This window comes from Asterias amurensis, chromosome 19 (assembly GCF_032118995.1).
Source record: "Asterias amurensis chromosome 19, ASM3211899v1".
Lineage (NCBI taxonomy): Eukaryota > Metazoa > Echinodermata > Asteroidea > Forcipulatida > Asteriidae > Asterias > Asterias amurensis.
In genome coordinates this window covers 10,569,826-10,594,824 of record NC_092666.1, presented here as the reverse complement: position 1 = coordinate 10,594,824, position 24,999 = coordinate 10,569,826, and the positions used below count along the sequence as shown (strand labels likewise).

The window sequence follows — 24,999 nt, the reverse complement described above, 5'->3', positions numbered from 1 at the left end:
AATTTATTGTGCATGTAGTTTACTTCCCTCCAAATCACGTAATAAAACCCCCATTTAAAGAGGACGACAAGACCATCAAAAAGCTCCCTTTTCCCAAGAGATCTTAGCCCTGCGGCAGGTCACTTCCATCTAACCAATCAAATAGCTCCATTTGATCGGAGCGTCCCCGTCTGTAAAGCATTTTACTTCCTGGTTCGTCCGGATGAACCCGTGGGTCTATGTTTACAGTAATGACAGTCAAACCATAGTGTGGTTGATTGGTTTTGATGTTATAATTTCAGGGCGTAACGTCGTTAGAGTAGGTGATAATTTCCTGTGTATATTTCACCGGATTGTCTAGTCGTATAAATTAGTATACTTTGAAGACATGCGAGATGGCGAGTGCAGCGGGAATTATCAACCATCGGCGTACCATTCGGCAGGCTAGTTTAAAATCAGCAGCCAGCGCTATGGATATTTTGATGAGCATGGGATTTCCGAAACACAGGGTGTAAGTATTTTTTGTTCTGTAACTGAACACCTATTTTGATCCCTGTTCGTCCTAACAGGAAATACACAACCTGGTCAATTTAATTACTTTGATTTTAATTTGATGGGGGTGGGAGGTGGGGTCCCGATGCGATGGGGCCCACACTTATCATATTCATAATCATATACAGTAACTTAATAGGGGGGGGGGGGGGGGGCTAATACTATTTAATAATAATATGTTGCCTCAACTTTCATGAGTTTACTGACTACTCTCACTTATTTAGCATTGCATGTCTGCATTACATGTAGCCCTGGTAGGACGTCAGTCAGTGCCACTGCACTGCGTTGCCTGCAAAACTAGCAACGGAGGAGTCCAACCTGGGCTACACTACATGATTGATTTTGTACAATGTATCTGAGAACTATCCAGTATGTTTTCATGTTGACTGTTGGCTTGAGTTTGTAGGACGGTTCAGTGACAGAGCCTTTAGTTTTTACTCTATAGTCAAGGCGCACGCGGCACACCGGATGGCACGCACAACCCCAAAAATGTAAAGACTATCACCGTGAGCAGCGAAGCCGCGAAGCGCCTTTACCAACTCGTTTGGGGCCTTATGTTTTTCTTTACATTTGCCAACGATTTTAGTGGGAGAAAATGTAATGCATAATGCATTAGCGTGGTGAGTTGCTGGCCAATAAGAAGGCTCCACAATTACTTGCATGACGCTACATTTTCTCCCACCAAAATCAATGGCAAATGTAAAGAAAAACATTTAAGGCCCCCAAAACGAGTTGGTAAAGGCTAAAGGCTCGCGGTGATAGTCTTTTTTCATGCGTTACATTTTTGGGGCTGTGCATGCCATCCGGTGTGCCGCGTGCGCCTTGACTAAAGGCTATGACAGTATAGGTCCTAGGCCTCCCGTGGCGTTACGGGGAATGATAGTGGAACAAACCTTATAGATCTAGGAGTACTTCTTTCCCTACTTACAGCTACTATAGCCTAGTGTGATAACGTAACCCTCCTGGCGGCGAAGGGAAGGGTCACGTTATCGCAAGTGGAAAAGTTTCCGTATGGCGCCAGGCTCGGGCCTTTATCACACGGCTGCCGACCCTGCCGGCTTTAAACGGCCGTTGGAGAACTCGTTGCTACCCTTTTATTCCCTTATTAAAGGAGTTGGGTACTTTTTAATTTTTCCACAGATTTACATTAAACTTACAGGGTTTGAAGATAATGATAGAGGAAAGCGTCCCTTCAAATATTACCATCTGAGGTTCTGTAGTTTTTGAGAAATGGGTAAAACAAGTCACAAAATGCTTTTCGTCTCAAGTTAGACAAAAAATATTTTACATTTAGCATGTAAAATCCCATTAGGCCTAACCAGATTGTATTATACCATATATAGCATAACTGGTTAATACGGTTTAACATGCTAAAACTGAGACAAAAATTATTTGTTTACTCATTTCTAAAAAACTACATTACTTCAGTAAGTAACATTTCAAGTGAAGCTCATAATCTTCAAACTGTTTAATGTATCTAATCTATGTGGACATTGTGTTTTGTGTTAGGAAAAAGTACATCACCCTTTAAAACTCAGCAGCAGTGTTTTCATTGTCAGTTTTGAGTTTTTGTTTGAGTATTAACAATGACACCTGTAAGGATAGTATCAATTTTGTAGTTTTTGCCAAGGTTTTTTTATTTTAAAAATTACTAAGCCTTTTTGAATAAAATTTATAACAACAAACAGTAATTTGAAATGCTTGGGAACAGAATGTTAGGCCTTGGAGTGCTTTGCTATTCATTGATTGTGACCTGCACTTGAACCCTGTACTCAAGGATGTTGGTCACTTTAGTTGAAGCAGCTGGCAACTCTTGGAAGGACAACCATGGTTTAACTACATTGAGTATTGTAACCATGGTAACACAAGTCCTGTTTTTCACTGATGAATTGAATTTCACTGCATCCTGTCACTTGAAGACATATGTATAATGTGTCAGTCACTACATGTATGTCATCCATTGATGTAATAGCCAGAGGGGTGTCTGTGTGTCTTAATACACACATGTAAGGACACTGGGCACCTTTGACCAGTCTTCTCACTTGGTGTATCTCAACATTAATGCACAAAATAACAACCCTGTGAAAATTTGAACTCAATTGGTCGTCAAAGTTGTGAGTTAATGGAAGAAAAAACACCCTTGTCACACAAAGTTGTGAGCTTTCAGATGCTTGATTGCAGGACCTCCCCGCAAAATCTAATTCTGAGGTCTCAAAATCAAATTCAAATATTTTAGTTGAAAATTACTTCTTTTTCAAAAAATACTTAACTTAAAGTCACCTGGAAATATAATTTTTTTTCTTTCAAACAGAGTATATGCTTACGAACAATAAAACAATTTTTTTAGTAATTGTTTATCACGATTTATATGTTTAAAAAATAGTTGTTTGGGGGCTGACTCCGCCTACCCCTTTTGTGACGTCAAACGAGGCAGACTTTGCCTGCAATGCGTATAGTAAACACATGTGCAAAGTACATGTACGTCCAAGTCGTGAGTTGGTACATTTCAAAAAGTGTTTTTTTGCATTCAGCAGCAAAACACCTGGTCGGCATTTATTTTTTAAACGTACAAACTCACGACTTGGTCGATACATGTACTTTGCAATTGTGTTTACTCTACGCATTACAGGCAAAGTCTGCCTCGATTGACGTCACGAACAGCGCCCTCTCGGGTCGAGGTCTACTCTTAAATTTGTAAATAACATAAGAACTGATTTTTTAAAACCTTAGTTAACTGTTTATTCACATTCCACTCATCAAAACACCCTATTATTAGTGACAAAAGCTTTATTTTGAAAAAATACCACTTCCACCAGGTGACTTTTAGATGGAGCTGTTTCTCACAATGTTTTATTATACATGTAAACAGCTGTCCATTGCTCGTTACCAAATAAGTTTTTATTCTAACAATTATTTTGGCCTTTTGGTTTCTTTACCTGTAGTGTAGTCCCAGGTATTACTTTATTGGCTTGTCCCCTTCATTGCATGCTTCAAAAGCATACATTGTAAGCAGTTTTTATAGTGCTTTAATTCCTCAGTTTTTGTTTTTGTTTTTTTTAAATATTTTGTTTGCCTTTTTATTAAAATGTAATTGTTTTTTATGTTGTGAAATTGTGTGTAATTTGTAAAACAGCATAAAAAGTGACAGATCAAAAACAAAAAATTTGCAGAATTTTCAATTTTTCAAAGCTTTATTGGACACATTTTTCACTTTGTAAAACGACTTGCTTTTTAGCAATTCAGCAAATGTACAACAGCATTGACAGATTGCAGACATCAAAATACACAAGTTTACTAAATTTGCATTTTTGTTGTAAATGCTTTTAGACACATTTCCCACTTCATAAAAACAACACAATTGTAGGGCCTATTACTTCAGTGGGATCTATCCCGAAACCTAGCACAAAACTTGACATGGCTAATCCTAGAAATTTGTGTTTTTGTACAGTCACACTCTATTTTTATTTTAGTATTTTAAAAATGCCCTGTGTACAACATGTCATGCATGTGTAATTGTTAATGCCATTTATATGCTCAATGGACCATTGTGCGTAACAATCAATTTGTGAAGAGACTCCACATATTCTTGCAAAGTTCAAGGGCACGTGTACACACATTTTCAATAAAGAATCTATATAGGCCTACAAAATACGTGGAAATAGGGTGTTAATACTGGCATGCTTTATACATAAAAATACTGTTTGAGCATCCACATCGTTAATGGCTCCTCACTAAATAATTGTGAGAAGTTGAAATTGTGAGAAGTTGAAGCTATAGTTGAAGCTTTGTTATAGCTTCAACTTCTCACAATTTTTAGGTCACAACATACTATGCTTTTAAAAGGCAGTCGACACTATTGGTTATTACTCAAAATAATTATTTGCATAAAACCTTTCTTGATTACGAGTAATCGGGAGAGGTTGAACATTGTGAGAAACAGCTCCCTCTAAAGTACGGTAGTTTTCGAGAAAGAAGTAATTTTCATCAAATTTGATTTTGAGACTTCAGATTTAGAATTTGAGGTCTCAAAATTGAGCATCTGAAAGCACACAACTTTGTGTGACAAGAAGGGTGTTTTTTCTTTCATTATTATCTCCCAACCTTGATGACCTGATTGAGCTCAAATTTTCACAGGTTTGTTATGATATGCATATTGTTGAGATACAGCAGGTAAGAAGACTGGTTTTTGACACTTACCAATTATTACTGCCATGCTTTAAAGGGACACACCGGCCGAATTGGGCTATTTGGGCTACAAAATAGACTAAGATATGACTTCAACGGTCTTCCAGGAATGAAGAAGAACAGTCCTTAAAAAAAATCATCAAATTTAGCCGTTTTTGAGCATTTTAAGACAAAAACGCAGGTCGCATGATTGTCCTAACCAAAAAGTGGTACAAACAATCACGTCTAAAAGTAACTTACTTAACCAAATTTAAATATTTTTTTTACAAAACTATTTACGAATAATTGATGAAAAAGATCATGTATTCAAATTATCGCTACAAAATTTAAATAATGGTGAAAAATCTAACGTAAGATTCACATTCAAAGAGTCCGTGTAACGGAAGCTTGTTATATGGCCGTTTTTTTTTTTTTTCATTTTTCGCTAAATACGTGACATTTTGATTTTCTTTTTTTTACAGCAACCATCTATAAAAACATTATTTATGATTCTACACCCCTAAATTGCGTAAACGGTGAGCTGGTGTGTCCCTTTAAATACAAAAAAAATACACCAGTTTGAGCATCCATATTGTGTGGTGTCATTAATGGCTTCTCAATTTTTAGATCACAACATTATATGCTTAAACCTGCTTATTGTAGCCTAATACACAACAAGGGCACTGGCAGTGCAAGGTTCTGTACGTAGAGACTAAAGAAAAACTGACACTGTCTCCTTTTTGGAATTTAACTTTTTATAAAAAAAGTGAAAAAAAATCTTTGAAAGTTGTATTTTCAAGGCAGTTTGGTCAATTTTGTTTTACATTTTTTTTAATGCAAAATGTATTTATTTATTTTGTTTTAAATACACAAATAATGTTTTCGTTTTTGTGGTCCACTTCTATTCCAATAAATAGAGTCTTTATGAATGAAACTAAAAATCTCTGACCTTACATCAAAACGACCTAAAATACCAAAATACTAGTGCAGGTTGAGGTAAAATCCCAAAATGCTGGATTAAAACAAAATTCAAATACAACATATTTATGGTTTTGTTTAAAAAAAGAGACTTTCAGTTTCCGTTTGAGTTGTTAAATACTCAATCAAAGCAACTATGAGTTTTATCTTTTAATTGGAGCACAACAAAAATGTATCTTTGGATGTACAGACATGTGACAGATTCATTTTTTTTAAGGTTCAAATTTCCTGTCAAATAAAATGGTATTTTAAACCATTTTAAGAAGTTTAGAGACTTTGTTCTGACAGTAGAAAAGGTGAACTACTTGCATAGTACAAAAAAAGAAACACATCCATTTCATATATTCTATGACAGTATGAGGAGATGAGGTCTGGTAGGAGGCTGAGAAGTCTCAAGTGTAGAACCTATTTGTTAAAGAGCTCTTTTCTACCACAATCTTGTGTTCATATTTTTAACGGCAGCCAGACTTTTTCTCTTGTTCTTTATTGTTTTATTTTAGCCCCTTTAGTGTAAGAATTTTGATGCCCTTGTGTGTGATAGGTCCTTTAGGTCTACAGTTTCAATTCCATCTACAGTATTGTGTAAATATTGTTTAACTTAATTCACAGTATAATTTGTTATTCTTTTATTTAAAAAAAAAATATTTCTACTGTTATGGAAAAGCATGTTCAAGCATGTAAAACAATTATTAACATTGAATCAAATTCATTAGTCATTTTGCCGTCATTTCCTCTATAAGGGATTCCTGACGAGCCTCATACATGTATAGCCTACACATTGTTGAAAAAAAAACAAATTTTAAATACTAGTCAAATGTTGAGACCTTGAAGAACTGATAAGCAAAAGTAATTCTTTCTTTTCCAGGTTTCTCTGTATTGTTTTGTTGTATTGACCGCCAAAGGGTATGCCTAATCCCTCAATAAGACTAGTTTAGTTTCAGTTCCATGAGTGCAGCTCCATACTCTGTCAACGTCAACCAGTGTTTGCTCACTTTACTGAATGAATAGTCTCTGAACATGCAATGAATGAAACTTGAAAGGTCAATGGTTGATTACCAAGGGACCTGAAGGGATTTAAGTTTGGAATTTATACTCTGGACAAATTTAACACTGAAGTACTTTCACCTCAAGGAACAATGTCTGAAGGTTGGGTCAATTGATGCATAGAAAGTGAAATTTAGAGGTCCCTGTTTGATGTTGCGTTTTGCTTGTTATTGTTAACTCTTTTGATGTTTGTATTTTATGACCTTTTACTAACTCTTAAAAGAGCTCAAATGCTCAAGCTTAAGAGTCGTTAACCACCGGTTCTTTTCAGAACCAAAACTACTCGAAAAGAGAGGTTATTTATTAAAATGGTGTTACCACAAACCTCTCTTAGTTTTATACTTTCACCATGCAAAGTTTCAAATCCTACTCACAAAGACTCTGTTTTGAAAGATGTAAAATGGTGGAACCTTTTTCCCTCTCTTTTAAATTCACTGTACTGACATGACTGAAACCAAAACTGGAAATGCTAGAAGGCGTTTTTAAACCCTGACCGCTGATTGTTTGAATGTGTTTTTCTTGTTTTCTACAGTGAGAAAGCATTGGCAGCTACAGGGCACCAGGATATTCAGCTGGCGTCAGACTGGTAAGTATTCATCAGTTTAATCAACAGTCCCAACCAACCTTATTGCAAAATGATTATAATATGAGCATTCATTATTTTTGTTGGATATGAGGAAAATGATCAAGATGGAGGCAACATGTTAAAGGCAGTGGACACTATTGGTAATTACTCAACAAAATTATTAGCATAAAACCTTACTTGCTAACGAGTAATGGGGAGAGGTTGATAGTAAAAAACATTTTGAGAAACAGCTCCCTCTGAAGTGAGGTCATTTTCAAGAAAGAAGTTATTTCAACGAATTTGATTGCGAGACAATGTTTAGAATTTGAGGTCTCGAAATCAAGCATCTGAAAGCACACAACTTCGTATGACAAGGATTGTTATTTTATGCATATGTTGAGATACACCAACTGTGAAGACTTAGTCTTTGACAATTACCAATAGTGTCCAATGTCTTTAAAGGTCTTAAAGGATGCTCTGTAAATACTACAAAATAAAGGAAATGTATTTTTTTTAGATTTATCTTCAAGAGGATGTGTAATACCAAACATGACACATCCTGTACATCACTTGTTTAGTGTGTGTACATCTGTACACGTACTGCACGTCCTTTCCTGTTCTACGCCCTTATCTACCCCCGACAGGTCACAAGATCAACTTTAGGTGAAATATTTTTTAGTGTAGTTATCAGTTTGGCAAGAACATTATTACAATGTAGAGTCTATTTAGATCATATCTTTGGATGAACCTTTTGTACATGTAAATAGCAGAACTCTTCTGAACATTTTTTTTTACAGACACAATTTTCACAAATCTTTTGTGGAGTGTCAGACTTAAGGCTGACACTTTGAATCAAGTCTTAATTGTTCTCTGGTTTTAGGACTTGAGTTGATTCTGACTGGACTTCAGAGACTTTAGACTTGACCTCGTAGACTTGAGACTTGGTCCTCGAGACGTTTTGTGATTATTTTAGGGAAGTGAAGTTAGGACTAGTCCTAACTCTTTTGTAAAATCGACCCCCAGACACCTTTGGTTATGGACCCTTCCCATCAAATTTGCTAATTACATTCACGCATGCGTACAGACCCTATTGGTTGGCAAACGCTAGCCCCGTACAAAACAGCGCGATGTTCCCTCATTTTGCTAACCAAAATTTTAGTGCCCACGCGCTGTGTGCAATTTACATATTTCATGGGAAGGGTCTATTGTCAAAGACCAGTATCCTCACTTTGTGCATCCCAACAAATGTATAATAACAAATCTGTGAAAATTTGGACTTGATTGGTCATCAAAGTTCCAAGAGATTAATAAAAGAAAAGACAACAACCTTGTTCAGTTGTTCTGTTGGTGCATAAATTTAGTGTGGTTTCAGATGCCTAAAAAAGGCTTCAGGCCTGAAGTCTTTTATTGAGTTAGAAATTACCCCTTTCTCAAAAACTGTGTTACTTCAAAGAGAGCTGTTTCTCACAATGTTTTATACTACCAACAGCTCTCCATTGCTCATTACGAATTAAGTTTTTAAACCAACAACTATTTTGAGTATTATAGTGTGTAGTGACTTTAATGACAACTGTTTTTTGGTTATCCTCTTCCAGGCTTCTTGATCATGTTGATGACCCAATGCTGGACGAGCCATCACCGAGGGAGTACGTCCTTTACGCATGTCCAGTCGGACCTCTAGGTGAAGAACTCGATGAGTTCTGGACGAAGTCTCTTCAGCATTGCGGGAGAAATGGAGCACACAGTCTCCTGCCTCATGTTACGTTGTGCTCATTCTTTCCCGTAAGTAGAGACTCTAGTGTTAAACAGGGTGTTTGCACACCCTGTTTCAACTTCTTTAGCCAATCTTCATCTTTTATCTGTATTACCCCACATTCACTAGAGCAGGCTAGTCGAAGTGTTGAGACCAAATTAATAAGAACTTACTCAGACTAGTGTTGTAGTCGCAACTATTACATCATTAGTCGAGTCTACCGTTTTTCAATTTTCTTTTTAGCATGTTGCCACAACTACTACAAAAATAGTTGTGTCTACCTAGTTGTGGTAAACCAATTGTGTCGCTCATGACTATTCATGACAACACAATTGACTTACAAAACACAATCAGACATCAGTGACACAATCTTTCAATCCTTTCAGCTTGAACTTTACTATATTGTGCTTGCGGCACAAATTATTCACAACTAGTGTAGTAGTTGCGACTGATTGAGGTGTGACTTGTCGAGTAGTAAATTAGTCGCCTAGACCTACAAACATGCAACATTTGTTTTTATTATTTTTTTTATATGCAAGTTCGCCCCAAACATGGCTTAAAGCCATCCTGCTTGTAGGTACAGAAATGATTAAACATTTAAAAAAAATGGGAGAGCGGGAGGCAGGAATTGATATTCCTCATAAAACAGACCAGATTGTAGGATGGAGGGAAACATCCACCAGGCAAGAGATGCAGTACCTGATCAAGCTGTTGGAGTGACTCCTTGTTCTACATCTGAACAAATCAAGAGTGTATGGTATGGTTTCACGCTCAAACACATTGCAGGGCCCAATTTAATAGAGCTGCTAAGTACACAAATTTGCTTAGCATGAAATTTCTTCCTTGATAAAAACAGAATTACCAACCAAATTTCCACGTGATTTTCAGGATAAGCAAACAACAGCTGAATACCAGTAACAAGCAATATGCAACAAATGGAATTTTGGTCGGTAATCCTGTTTTTATCAAGGAAGAAATTTCATGCTAAGCAAACTTTTTTGCTTAGCAGCTCTATGGAATTGGGCCCACAACATTGTTTTTTACTAAATAATTCTCTTGGACTCTCTGACTCTTTTTTTTTCCCAGTGTGTAGACAGCAATGTAGAGATGTTAACGGCAGCTTTACAGCAAGCCATGGAGGAGCTTGAACAAACAGCTCCAGAGACGGTCACACTAGAACATTACTCATCGGCAAACTTCATTGGGCTGTTTGTCGAGGAAACACACGCTGACTACATGCGTAGATTGACAGCGCAGTTTGCCACTGGGGCACTTAGAAAAGCAGGTAGGTCTTATAGGAGGTACCATGGGGAAAGAGTTAAGGGTCAAATTTTGTTAAAAAAAAAAAAAAAAAAAAAAAAAAAAAGTTAAGAGTAACAAAAGTATGGGATCACAATATAACGTGAGGTAACATAATGTCATTTTGTTTACCAAGGACCTTAACATTTTGGAAAAGTTGTTGGCACATAAAAGTTACTCCATTGTATTTTGTTGTAGTTTACTTTTTCGCACCATAGGTCGATTAGCCAGTGTGTGTGTTTTCAACAGATACTTTCATGGTAAAAGTGCCACCAGTGTGTCTGCTTCCTCCTATCAGAATGTTTGAGGGTGACACCAGGCTTTCTACTTTTTCTCATCCATACACCCTAGCTTTGTAAAGATGTAGAACAAAGAGCCATTCCAACAGCTTTATTTCATGGTGCATGTTTCCCTCCATCCTATGTAGCCCCATATCAGAAGTGACTTTAAGTCTTGTTTTGGGCGAACTTGCAATTAAAAAGTAACAACAATTTAATAAGTTTTAAGGTGGAATGTAAACAACAGCATTAAAGACAATCAGACTTGTTTGTTTGAGTGTGCGGTAAGATTTTAATTTTCTTTTTTGTTTTCAGGGGTGAAAGTTGATCCCCACAAGAAGCAGCTTCACATGACCTTAGCGTATCAGTTTAACACCTCACACCACGACGTCTTAGAGAAACTGTCTAAGGAAGTAAGTATCAACGCCGCAGCAAGATGGGAGCTCAGGTTGTACTCACGAGACCCACGAGCTGCTAAGACAGAGGTAAGAAAGATGGAGCTTCTGGATCTGGATATAATAATAATATTTGAGTTTATATAGCGCTTTTTCACTCCCGAATGGGTGTCTCAAAGCGCTTCAAATTATTTCCCCTGGTCACTGGGCCTTAATTCACTCCTTAGACCATCTCACCTCCCTGGGCAGTATACAGCCTTGTGCAACAAATGTGCTACTCGGCTAAATCAATCACAAGAACCATCTCTGCCCTTACAGGTACCCATTTACCCCTGGGTGGAGAGAAGCAGTAATAGGGACACAAGTGTCACAACCGAGATTCGAACCCACACTCTGCTGAACAGAATCAGCAGAGCTTGAATTCGGTGCTCTTAACCGCTCGGCCACGACACCCCATATATATTCTCAGCGCTCTTATAAGAGCCAAACGAGAAGAGAGAAGACAATGATGAAGAGTCAGTTTTAGATGTGGGAGGAAAACCCCAGAGAATTATTCCAGGAAAAACCCACTCCTTCAAGTAGGGACTGAACACCCAAATGAGTATCTCGTCTCTTTATCCAAGATGCAAATTAAATTGTTGCAGTACCCGCTGCTAAAACACATAGGATTCGAACTGCCTCTAGCTACCGGGCAATCTCATCTGCTCTTGATTAGCAAAGGTTGTGGGTTTGAATCCCACCCGAGAAGGATGCCTGTGATTGTTTTCACAGAACCCGGGGAAAGTACTGGAGTATACAGTGCTTACAAACATTAGGGTAAGGTTAAAAGCAAAATTAATATTCTTTTCTGCACCCAGGGGTATAAAATAGGTACCTGCGAGGGTAGAGGTTGATATTGTTTATGAAAAAAGCCTTAGGAGCACTACCCTTTTGTCCAGGCTGTATACTCCCCTTAAAGACAACGGGTAATTGTCAAAGACAAGTCTTCTCACTTGGTGTATCTCAACATAATATATGCATAAAATAACAAACCTGTGAAAATTTGAGCTCAATTGGTCGCTGAAGTTGCGAGATGACAATGAAAGAAAAAAACACCCTGGTCACACAAAGTTGTGTGCTTTCAGATGCTTGATTTCGAGACCTCAAATTCTAAACTTGAGGTCTCGAAATCAAGAGGGAGCCGTTTCTCACAATGTTTTATTCCATCAACCTCTCCCAAATACTCGTCACCATGAAAGGTTTAATGCTAATAATTATTTTTAGCAATTACCAATAGTGTCCACTGCCTTTAAAGCTGAGAAGGATTAAAGGAATTTTATTTTCCGGATGACCAGGGGACTAATGTAAAACGTGTTGAGACGGTTACTGTGAAATGCACATTACAAGAACTAGTTATTATTATTATTATTATTATTATCCCCGATGCAAATTTAACATCTATAAAATTTCCCATTCCTTCTCAGGTTTTAAGGGTCCTTTACTCACACACACCGCGCGCAGAAGACGAACTGGAACTCATTCCCGACGACTACATCTTTATGTCTGGTACGGATGCCAGAGGGAGTAATGACGGCTGGTATAAGGGCACATCTCATCAGACAGGTTTGAACGGAATGTTTCCGGGTAACTACACAGAAAAGGCACCGGAGTCAGACACATGGACAGTACACAGGTGATATTAATAATTTGATTTGATTTGATTTGACATGGGGCCAATTTCATAGCGCTGCTTAGAGGCCGATTTTGTGCTTACTGTGCAATATCTATTTCATAGCGCTGCTAACCGTAAGCACACGAAAAGGCATGCTAACCTTCCGGTGCTTACCGCACGAAAATAAATGACGTCACAATGCAAATCCACGGTAAACACGCAATATGGCCGCCCAATTTTTCTGCTAACCTGTGAAATACGCTAAGGCTTAATTAAATTTTTCTGCTACAGTAAGCACGCAAATTTGCTTACCGTTAAGCAGCGCTATGAAATTGGGCCCTGGTTCATAAAAACAAAGACCATCGCTGCCGAAGGCTGAATTGCAGTCAAATTACAACTGTACAAAGATATAAAAGTACAAGTTTCAAAGAAGTTAAAATACAAGAAAACGATCAAATATAAAACACCAATATTTGAAAAAGAACAAGATTTACAAAGATGACTAAAAAACTGTAGTGGTCCAAGAAGATTCAGACTGAAATTGCCTCCAAATTAGGACAACCAAAATCTACAAAGGTGATAGCTCTAATTGACCAGCAGAAGTAACTAATTAATCTCAGGAGTGAAGAGAAAAAAACAAACTCAGGTTTACATAACAAAATCAGACTAAAACAAACAAAAAACAAATAAATTAATAGTGGCGTCTTATATAGCGCTCATATCCCCCAATTAGTGTCGCTCAAGGCGCTTCAAATTACAGTATTTTCCTGCAAGGCATGAGGGACTACCATTGAATTATGAGACCTACTCCTTTTTCATAGCACCATGTAATGTTTTTTTCCTGGCGCAAACCAGGAACACTGAAGTTACTAATAGACTAAAGGCTACCTAAGAATCAGCAGCCGCTGCAGCTTATCACCACGGTAACATGAGTTGAAATATAGGTTGCTCTTGGCAACAGCCACAGTGGCTAATTCAGACACAGAGACCATTTTTATTCCATTCATTAGTCAAAGGAAATGTAGTTTCTGGAGTAAGAAACAAATCAAACTTTCTGTTTCATGTTATGTTTCTTGGTTGTGCTGAACATCTCTCAACTTATTGTGTTGTTTTTCACCAGAGTTATTCCCCTCACAAAATCCTTGAGCGCTAATCAAGTCTTGATCAACCTTGATGACAAAGTGCCCAGTCCGCCTGCCCCTCCTGGAGCAGACGAACATCGGTCCAGTCAGTACAAATCACCAGAGGGACTCTTAAAACAGTCTCAGGAGGAGGAGTCCAAATATGCAAATGTGAGTGACATCATATAAATAATAATCATAATAAAAATAGTAGGTATTTATAATGAGCCAAACCAATCTTAACAGGTGTTCAAGGCACAGCAGAGTCAATGTAAACACAACAATACATGTACATATCCATTAAAACCAGGAGGAAAACCACGACCAGACCTGCAGCATTTAGCCAAAGAAAGTCCTGCCAAAGCCGGGCTCTCTATGACAAGATTGTGCAGGCCAAGCCGAGCGATACCGGGCACACACTAAAACATAATATGAAAGATCAAATAACCAAATTGCTAATTAGGATACATTTGTAGGATTTGAACCTTTGCATTGTGGGAGTATAGTTAGGAGAGGTTTGTGGTAAAACCATGTGAAAATCTCTTTTTTTGAGTTGTTGTGTTGGTTCTTAAAAGAACCGGTGGTGAACAACTCACAGTTTCGATCAGTATGCTCTGATTGTCTACCGGAGGATGCTGGACTTTTTTGTGATCACGAGCTCCTCTGCTGCACCTTTGCTCCCACAGAATTTTATTTCAGCCATTTATTTATTGTGGTTGTAAATGACTCTCAGAAAAGCAAACTTAATCACTTTATTAGCCAAGAGCTTAATATAGAGAGAAGACAATGAAGGAAGTTTAAGTTTTTCTTTTAGATGTTGGAGGCAAACCCCAAAGAATTATTCCAGGGAGAGTCCATGCAGTCAGGTATGGACTGAAAGCGTGATACCACAGGTGGAAGGCAAAGCTTAAAGGCTTTTGCATTAGGCACTTTACAAATGTCTTTATTATTATAATTATTAAAGCAAGATACCACTACGCCAACCTGACCGCTCAAACTACTGAAATACCTTGGATATTTTTCTTGTCGTAGCTCTTCAAGTTGACCAAGACGCCGGCGCGATCGAACAGCATTCCCCTTGCCACAACGACGACGGATCTTCACAAACAGCCAAGACGTCTCTTTGTTATTCGCCATGCAGAGAGAGTAGATATTACATTTGGCCAGCAGTGGTTGCAGTACTCATTCGATACCGAGGGTAAGTTAATAGACTGTGCTAAGCGCGCTAGCGATGCACGCTGCCTGTACTCGCACCGCCATTGCTGGGTCGTGGCAATGCAATGATTTGTACACGAGGGCGTGGCAAAATCATCAAATTTTTAGCTTTTTATGCAAATTAAGTGTCTTCCCCATTGATTTCCACACGTTCCCTTGCAGCACAGTTTGACATTATTATGTAGAATGATCTTATTGAATAATTTTATAGTAACAGAAAGTGAATACTAAATCTATTTTCAAAACCTTGCAGATAAAACACATTTTGAAATCGCGCATTGCAGTCCCTGTGCCTATCGCACTTAACTCACCTATTGTCTGCTTAGTTTTCAGTCTTAAATTTCTGTTAAAGGCAGTGGACACTATTGGTTATTACTCATAATAATTACCAGCATAAAACCTAATTAATTTGGTAACGAGTAATGGGGCGAGGTTGATAGTATAAAACATTGTGAGAAATGGCTCCCTCTGAAGTGACGTAGTTTCGAGGAAGAAGTAATTTTCCACGAATTTGAGTCTCGAAATCAAGCATCTGAAAGAACACACTTTTATGTGACAAGGGCGTTTTTTTCTTTCATAGTTATCTGGCAACTTCGACGACCAATCAAGCCCAAATTTTCACAGGTTTGTTATTTTATGCATATGTTGGGATACACCAAATGAGAAGACTGGTCTTTGACATTTACCAATAGTGTCCACTTTCTTTAAGTAGTAATTATTTAGGGTACAGTGTATGTGTTCTATATATCGCTATATCATGCTGTCCTGTCACAGAAATTGTGTTTTTCTCTTTTTCTATGTATTTGTGTACAACACATCGCGCTTTCGCGACCCAGCAATGGCGCTGCAGCCAACGCCAGTGTACAGCACCTACACATGAGGGCTTAAATGGAACAGTCTATACTGTTAAGTCCCACACTAAGAAATGTTTCTTTGTTCAACCCCAAAATTATTTACAATTTTAATTACTTGGTTTTATTACTTGATGTTTTTTTTTCCAAATAGGTAACTACCTCAAGAAAAATATAAACATGCCAAAGAAAGTTCCTGTGCGTGCCGGAGGTCCGCCAAGTTTCAATAAGGACTCGCCTATCACTGAGGTGGGACAATTCCAGGCCACGTTAACCGGTAAGTCCACAAATAGTAAAAGTAAACTGGTGATCCCCTGGCAGCCGCATCCCAAGTTGTGTCGTATAATCGGGTGTGGTCCCTGGCTACACGGCAGCTAACGGTTGTATGGCGTTATTTTGATTGGCACCCCTGATCAAAGTGGCATTTTTTTCCCATGACAAATACATCAGGCTAAATTCATTGGGCGGTTTGGTTGGCGTAGTGGTATCTTTTATTGCCATCGACCTTCTGGATCATGTGGACCCCAGTTTGAATCTCGCCGGGGGCACTTTATGTTTCAGTCCTTACCTGATTGACGTGGGTTTCCCCTTGATTCATTCTTAAAGGCAGTGGACACTATTGGTAATTGCCAAAGACTAGCCTTCACAGTTGGTGTATCTCAACATATGCACAATATAACTAACCTGTGAAAATTTGAGCTCCATCGGTCATCGAAGTTGCGAGATAACAATGAAAGAAAAAAACACCCTTGTCACTCGAAGCTGTGTGCGTTTAGACAGTTGATTTCGAGACCTCAAGTTCTAAATCTGAGGTCTCAAAATCAAATTCATCAAAAACTATGGCACTTCAGAGGGAGCCGTTTCTCACAATGTTTTATACCGTCAACCTCTCCCCATTACTCGTCACCAAGAAATGTTTTATGCTAATAGTTATTTTAAGTAATTACCAATAGTGTCCACTGCCTTTAAAAAAAAAGGTCAAAAATAAGGTGAATTGTGAAGTAAGCAGTGAGTGCCATGGTATTGGGCTCAGCTAATAATTCCTTCTCTGAAGTTTTTTGATGTACTTTTACATTATTTAAATTCACTACATGGCCCTTTTTGGTTGACAATTACAATCTCCCTTGTCTTATGTTTTTGTTCAGGGGGAAAGTACAGTGGAAAATTGATTAAATATAACTATAAAGTAAATACTGTTTTCTCTTGTCTTTCCTGTTTTTCAGGCGAAAGTATGAGGGAAAATGGAATAAAAATAACTCACGTTTATTCTTCACCCGCCCTGAGATGTGTTCAGACGGCGCAGGCTATCTTGCAAGGTAAGAGAAGAAATACATGCCGTGGCATGTCATGGCTTGCCGAATTATAACATCAAAACCCTGTGGAATAGGGACCTAGGCAGGGACAGTGTGTAAGTTTACCGGGGTAACCGTGGGGTAAAACACTCCTGGGCCTCCCCAGGTCTGTATTCCCTGTTTTCCACGGGTACAAGAGAAAGACAGCAGAAATAGCAGGAGGGAGTTTTGTGAAGCATCAATGCAAAAACGCGTTCTCCTTTTTTGTAAAAACGTCATACCTCACTTAGGCCTGCTCTAAACGTTGCAGTGTTGCCGTGTTAAAACTCAAATAATTGGAAAATGACAAGTTAAATTTTACCAAGGAGCGATGTAGCTAGCCCAAACTTTTGATTTAAAGGAACACGTTGCCTTGGATCGGACGAGTTGGTCTATAAAAAGCATTTGTAACCGTTTGTTATAAAATGCATACGATTAGAAAGATGTTTTAAAAGTAGAATACAATAATCCACACAACATTGCCTCAAGATTGCGATTTATGGGAGTCAAAAAGTTGACTCCCATAAATGGCCGACCGTGTTAGTCGACGAGGTAAAAGTAAAACTGTGCAATTTCGAGGCATGGTTGTATGGATCATTGTATTCTACTTTTACAGCATCTTTCCACCCATATGCATTTCATAACAAACGGTTACAAGGCAACATGTTCCTTTAATGATAGCGTAGGCTTTATTCTCGCAATTGTTTGTATTTATATTACCAGGTCTGAATTCTCCCGACTGTCATAAGATACGTATCGATACATCTCTCTTTGAGTGGCTCGCTTGGTGTAAAGGCATCCTCCCGAAATGGCTGACACATTCTGAGCTGACGGCGTTCGGTCTAAACGTTGACACTAACTATAAGGAGCTGATATCAGCGAGTGATCTCAACCTGCAGGAGAACTGTCAATCTTACTATAAGAGAGGAGATGCGTTGTTGAGACGGGAGATTAAGGAACATCCAGAAGGTAGGTCAACTGACTTTAGACTGGTTCCCTTGCCTTTGGATAGTCCGATAGAGCCAGGCACAGGACCCAATTTCATAGAGCTGCTAAGCTCAAATATTTGCTTAGCATGAAATTTCTTTCTTGACAAAAACAGGATTACCAATCAAATTTGTATTTGCTGCAGATTGCTTGTCACTGGTATTCAGCTGTTGTTTGCTTATCATGTAAATCACATGAAAATTTGGTTGGTAACCCTGTTATCATCAAGAAAGAAATTCCATGCTTAGCAAATTTTTGTGCTTAGCACCTCTATGAAATTGGGCCCTGGTCTTATGAGCCAAATGATTTCATTGGATACAATGATTTCATTTATTGTTGCTGTAGATGATGATGATGTACAGATGTAGAGATACATCTAGGACTGTCATGTGACTCATGTTGTGGTAGTGTCGTGGCCGAGCGGTTAAGAGCACTGAATTCAAACTCTGGTGTTTCTGATCAGCGAATCCCCAGCCGTGACACTTAACCATTGCTTCGTCCTTCAGATGGGACGTAAAGCCGTTGGCCCCATGTGTTGTGAAACGCATGTAAGAGGACCCAGTGCACTTATCGAAACGAGAAGGGGTTCGCCCAGTGTTCCTGGCTGTGACTGCTGTATCAGCCATTGGACCTTGTAAACCCTTTTAAAACGGCTCCCTCTGAAGTAATGTAGTTTTTCGCGGAAGAAGTTATTTTCCACGAATTTGATTTCAAGACCTCAGAAAGCATCTGAAAGCACACAACTTCATGTGACAAGGGTGTTTTTCTTTCATTATTATCTCGCAACTTCGATGACCGATTGAGATTAATTTTTAACAGGTTTGTTATTTTATGCATATGTTGAGATACAGCAAGTGAGAAGATTAGTCTTTGACAATTACCAATAGTGTCCTGTGTCTTTAACAAACCCAGTGAACTTATGACTAAGAGGAAGGGAGTTCGTCCCAGTGTTCCTAGTTTGATAGGCAGCATATTGCACCAAAGCAGATTGTAAACCATTAAAAGGTTCAGTTTGCGGTGCTTCACTGTTTACCTTCTACACAGCTCCAATCAGTGATATAATGACAAAACATTGCATCAATCATGTCATGTATGCTGATGATACTCAGCTCTACTTACTCTTCAAGCCATCAGAGGGCACTGCAGCAGTTCATCGTCTGGAGGACTGCGTGAAGGACATTAAGGAGTGGGCTGTCTACAACAAACTCCAGCTTAATAACAGTAAAACAGAGATTCTTCATTTTAGCTCTCGCTTCCGCAGCTCAACAGATCTTCCACCAGCCATGATCGGTGACTCAGTTGTCGATTATTGCACCGAAGCTCGAAGCCTAGGAGTTGTTTTCGATAGTGAGCTTCACATGAAGGTCCATGTCAGTAACATCTGCCGAGCCGGATGGTCCTTCATTTACAGGATAGGCAAAATCCGAAGCTATCTAGACGAACCAGCGACACTGAAGCTAATACACGCCTTCGTGACATCTCGTATTGACAGCTGTAACAGCCTTCTTATTGGCCTTCCAACCAATGAACTAAACAGACTCCAGCGCCTACAGAATGCTGCCGCCAGTTTCGTCTGTCGAGTTAAACGTCACGAGCATATAACCCCAATCCTCCAATCACTCCATTGGCTACCAGTTTCGCAACGGATAATCTACAAGACTCTCATTCTTACCTTCAAAGCACTCCACAACCTTGCCCCTTCGTACATACAGGACCTCGTTCATTGTCATCAACCCACACGCACCCTTCGTTCCGCATCCCTTAACCTCTTGCAACTGCCCTCACCTCCTCGGACATCTACCTATGGTGGCAGAGCCTTCAGTATCGCAGCCCCCTCCTTATGGAATAAGCTTCCATCACATCTTAAGGACTGTTCATGTATTGACATTTTTAAGCGTCATTTGAAGACATACCTTTTTAGGCAATATTATTTTAAATAATTGTTTTTGTAGAGTTGTTTCTACTTTTTCACTGGCTGGTCCAGATTTGCCTTTTAGCTTTTTTGTAATTGTCTTTTTAAACCGTTTTCTTCAGAAACCCTCTGTATTGTAATGTTGTATTTTGTAAATTGTTTTTTTTTTTTTTACCTTTGTATCTAGCGCTTTGAGGCCTTATTTGGCAATTTGGCGCTTTATAAATATCTTTTTATTATTATTATTATTATTAAATGGTCTTTGACATTTACCTAACATGTCCTGTCCCTTTAATACTTGTTATTAGAATTGTTATATGACCTTTACCCTTTGACCTGCTCCAGGTGATATTCTGATTGTGGGTCATGCCAGTAGTTTGGATGGTTGCACACGGTATCTACAGGGTCTATCAGCGAGGCCTGCGTTAGAGTTCTCAAAGATTGTACAGAAGGTAAGACCAGAGGCCTATAGTTTCATGAAGCTTTTAAGCAGAAAATTCTGCTTGGCAAATTTCTTTGCTAAGCAAAATTTTAGTGGGGCACCAGCCAAAACAGTGCAAACTATATGTAAGGTTGGCTGTTAACCTGTTTATACTAAGCAGTACTTTTCTGTGCTTAGCAAACTTTTTGTGGTTGCAGGCTTAATGTACAATTTGTGACGGGTATCCTACTCAATATTGTTGAGCAGGGATTTTTGTAAGCAGTATTTTCTGTTGAGGCAGCTCTGTGAAACTTGGCCCTGTACCATAGAGTTATATATAAGAACTAGAGGGCGCACTGGCCTATGTATATACGCGCCCCAGCATGCGCGCAGGTGGCCATTTTGTAAGTTGAACAAACAGGCATTGCTTAGCGTGTGTTTGTGCGGCCATTTTGTAAGTTGATAAAACAGCATCGCGTCAGCGTTCAATAAACACAAACTCCAACGTGTACTTCGTATTCAATGCGCATACAGAATGGTGCGCGCGTGTCTCCTTGTGGTCCCGTCGGGTTTGTGCAAGAAGCATCACCAGTGCGCCCTCTAAGTCTTATATATAACTCTATGCCCTATACCCAATTTCATAGAGCTGCTCCATCAGAAAAAGTTTAATAATTTTCCACTAAGCAAAAGTAAGCAGAATACCAGTCCCAAGCGGTGGTTGTGATAAGGTTTTTTGGCTTAAAACCCTATTCTGGTAAGCACGATTATTTGTGCTTAAGCAACACAACTTGGACCTCTGAATTGTCAGGAGTTGTCTGGTTTCAGGATTTTTGACTGATCTTCCTGAACCTTAAGATTTTCTTGAAAGAGGAAAACTTGCCATCACAGAGATAACAAGGCTTGGTCCTTGGTCATGACCAAAACATCAGATATCTATTTGAAATGATGTAGAGAGTAACATTCTTTACATTCAGGGTGCACGTTTTCACACAAAGATCTGGTCTTTTAGATTTTCCATGTGTATACAATCTCATCTGTAGGGTGTCATGGCCGAGTGGTTGAGAGCACCGAATTCAAGTTGTGGTGGTTAAGTCATCAGAGTGTGGGTTTGGGTCCCAAAGGTGACACTTGTGTCCTTGAGCGAGATACTATAATTGCTTCTCTTCACCAAGGAGTATAAATGGGTACTTGCGAGGGTAGAGGTTGATATTGTGTATAAAAAAGCCTTATTGGAAGGTTATTGGCCCAATGACTACGGCACTATTGTTAAAAGCATTGAGACGGTTATTGTGAAATTCGCTAAATAAGAACTTGTTGTTATTTTCTTGTAAAATGTAAAATGTAAAATTTTGTACATGCAGTGTGCTGATTTGTCATTTTAATATAATCTTATCCCTCTATTTATCCCTCTGTTCAGGTGCCGTATTGTGGCGCCATCGCTCTTCAAGAATATATCGACTTTGGTATATGGGACCTTATAACTCCTCCGTTTCCAACACTTACTCATGCACCTAATGGGCGATTTGACTGGCACATTATGCAAGGGTAACTCTACCTACATGTATGTACCACCCCACTGACTGTACTCAAGAGAATCAAGAGAATTACATGCTTGGATTTGGCTGCCTAGTCATGTAAGCTTGACTCTCTACTGGACCTTTTTTTAAAGAGGGGCTCCAAGGTTGAAGTTCAGTTTTGTGATGTTATGGAACGTTTTTTTTATGAGACAAAAATTGCACTTTGAAGGGTGTCAGAAACAGTTGCATTTTACACCATTTTGGAGTGAGATTGACTTGTAATTTTGTTCCCTTTCCTGAGGTGACTCTTTTTTAAGAAAATGAGTGCATCACAAAACATATTTTTACCATATGGGGACCCTCTTTGAAATTAATTTCTTATCTTCACAATTTAAGGAATTTATGCCAATGATACAGGAGTAAGTAACAAAATATATTTAAGAAATTGCCTCACCCCTAACAACTCAAGAGATATTGATTATGATATATGGTTTTTTCTGACAGTATTTGTGGTTTAAATTTGAAAGTGATTAACTTGTTGAGAATATTGTCACTTCGTGCTGCTCCATTTATTCTTCCCATGTTGTAACATTCTAGCAATTTGGCCAGTGGCCCCGAATGGAATGACATTAAACCAATACCAAATATGCTTAAAGGTACTGGACACTATCGGTTATCACTCAAAATAATTGATGTCATAAAAACTTACTTGTTAACGATCAATGGAGAGCTGTTGATAGTAGACAAAACATTGTGAGAAACGGCTCCCTCTACAATAATGTAGTTTTTGAGAACAAAGTAATTTCTCACCAAAATGTTTGAATTTGACTTCCAGACCTCAGAAATAGATTTTGAGGTCCCGAAATCAAGCATCTGAAAGCCAAAACTTCGTGTAACAAGGTTTTTTTTCTCTTTCATTATTATCTCGAAACTTCAACGACCGATTGAGCTAAAGTTTTCACAGGTTTTTTATTTCATGCATATGTTGAGACACACCAAGTGAGAAGACTGGTCCTTGACAATTACCAATAGTGTCCACTGCCGTTAAGTGTCTATCCTTCAGGAAAAAACACCTTGGTCCATTTCTGTGCTTACAGCACCCATGTAATGCACATAACTTTACAGGCCTTTTTCTTACTAAGTTCCTTCTGTCATTTAAATTTTTGACTTCTAAGCTGAACTTCGTCTTTTATATTTGTTCTCAATAATAACTGTGTCTTTCATACAACTTTAGCTAGACAAAGAGTATTTTTTCTTAATAAAGTGTACAGTTAAGATTTTATCTCAAAAGTAGAAACCTAACAAGCAGTAAGCAAGCAGGATACATTACATTTATATTTTTCTGGCTCCTTTTAAATTTCAGCTTTTTAAAGTTTTAAGCTAGGGTTAGTTTACATGTAGTGTCACACTTAGTTAACTTTTGTTGTTTTTGTAATTCCTCCCCTGTGAAATTACAAATATTTTGTTTGAAACACCCCAGTTGATTAGAAATTAATTAAATTTTGACTACAAGTTTGAGTCTTCAAAACTCCCCTCAAGGTGCGTTTGGGAAACTCCAATTTCTGCGGCATTCATTTGTGAATGCTTAGGCCTGACATGCAGGTTCGATTTTCGTGATGAAATTACTGTGGCAGTTTTTTGACTGTTTTCTAAACAATTAGGTCAGCTGAAACTTCCACATGTGACTTTTAAAGGCAGTGGACACTATTGGTAATTACTCAAAATAATTATTAGCATCAAACCTTACTTGGTAACGAGTAATGGGGAGAAGTTGATGGTATAAAACACTGTGAGAAACGGCTCCCTCTGAAGTGACTTAGTTGTCGAGAAAAAAGTAAGTTTCCACGAATTTGATCAGGAGACCTCAAGTTTAGAATTTGAGGTCTCGAAATCAAGCATCTGAAAGCACACAGCTTCGTGTGACAAGGGTGTTTTTTCTTTCATTATTTTATGTGTATGTTGAGCTACACCAAGTGAGAAGACTGGTCTTTGACAATTACTACTAGTGTCCACTGTATTTAATGTATCCTCTGGATAAAGCCCGGTTCAAACTTCTTGCGATTGTGAATGTGAAGCAAATTTGTACATCACAGGGCTTGTTTCGCTGCAAATATTTTGCAGGAATCGAGCACAAGTCAACTGTTTTAAATTATTCGTTGTGAATCTGTGTCGTCAAAATTTGTATTGTTTTCACATTCGCAGGAAGTATGAAATAATAATAATAATAATAATAATAATAATAATAATAATAATAATAATAATAATAATAATAATAATAATAATAATAATAATAATAATAATAATAATAATAATAATAATAATAATAATAATAATAATAATAATAATAATAATAATAATAATAATAATAATAATAATAATAATTTCTTGATTTTATATTTCGCTCTCTTCAGGACCAGCCTGTTCGAGGGCGCATGGCAGTAAAAATTGCAAAAGGTTAAGAAAATGACATACAAAAAGTACACCCGTAAAAAATATATCAGCAAAGTAGATATACAAATTGGATTTCATCATCACAATGACAGCCAATCTACGATTCTACCTTTAACTTAGAAAAAATCTAACAAAAAAAAAAGCAAACAATCAAACAAACCTCTTTAGGCCTATGAGGGATAACAAAATGCCCCTGAGGGCCAAAGATTTTGACATTTCCGCTTTTTACGATTTTATGAAAACCAAACGTTTGTACCATGTTGACCCATTCATATTTAAGATGATAATTTGAAATATTTAAACACCAATTAGACATTTTTGAGGTCTAATATAATAGATATTTTGACATTTTTCTGATTGAAAGTGTTAAATTCATCTCAAGAATGATCCCAGCACTGAATTTAATCCATCCCTTAAGGGACAAAAGGCGCTGTTTCAATCAACTGATACCAATTTGGAAATTAAAGCTAGCCCCTAGGCTGTATAAAATATTGAAGAAATGATAAACCTTCTATCTGCCACATCTGACAGGCTT

At 38.1% G+C, this 24,999-nt stretch overlaps 1 protein-coding gene across 1 annotated transcript; it reads left to right on the top strand.

Annotated features, from left to right (window-relative positions):
* Positions 1-144: 144 nt before the first annotated feature.
* Positions 145-24,236, top strand: LOC139951301 (ubiquitin-associated and SH3 domain-containing protein B-like). Its single transcript, XM_071950126.1, has 13 exons — positions 145-490; positions 7,250-7,303; positions 8,878-9,064; positions 10,122-10,320; positions 10,928-11,097; positions 12,471-12,679; positions 13,779-13,950; positions 14,812-14,977; positions 16,000-16,122; positions 17,069-17,161; positions 17,900-18,145; positions 20,421-20,527; positions 21,914-24,236. Exons 1-13 carry the CDS (start codon positions 375-377, stop codon positions 22,043-22,045), a joined length of 1,974 nt encoding a protein of 657 aa, XP_071806227.1. The 5' UTR covers positions 145-374; the 3' UTR covers positions 22,046-24,236.
* The last annotated feature ends 763 nt before the right edge of the window (positions 24,237-24,999 follow it).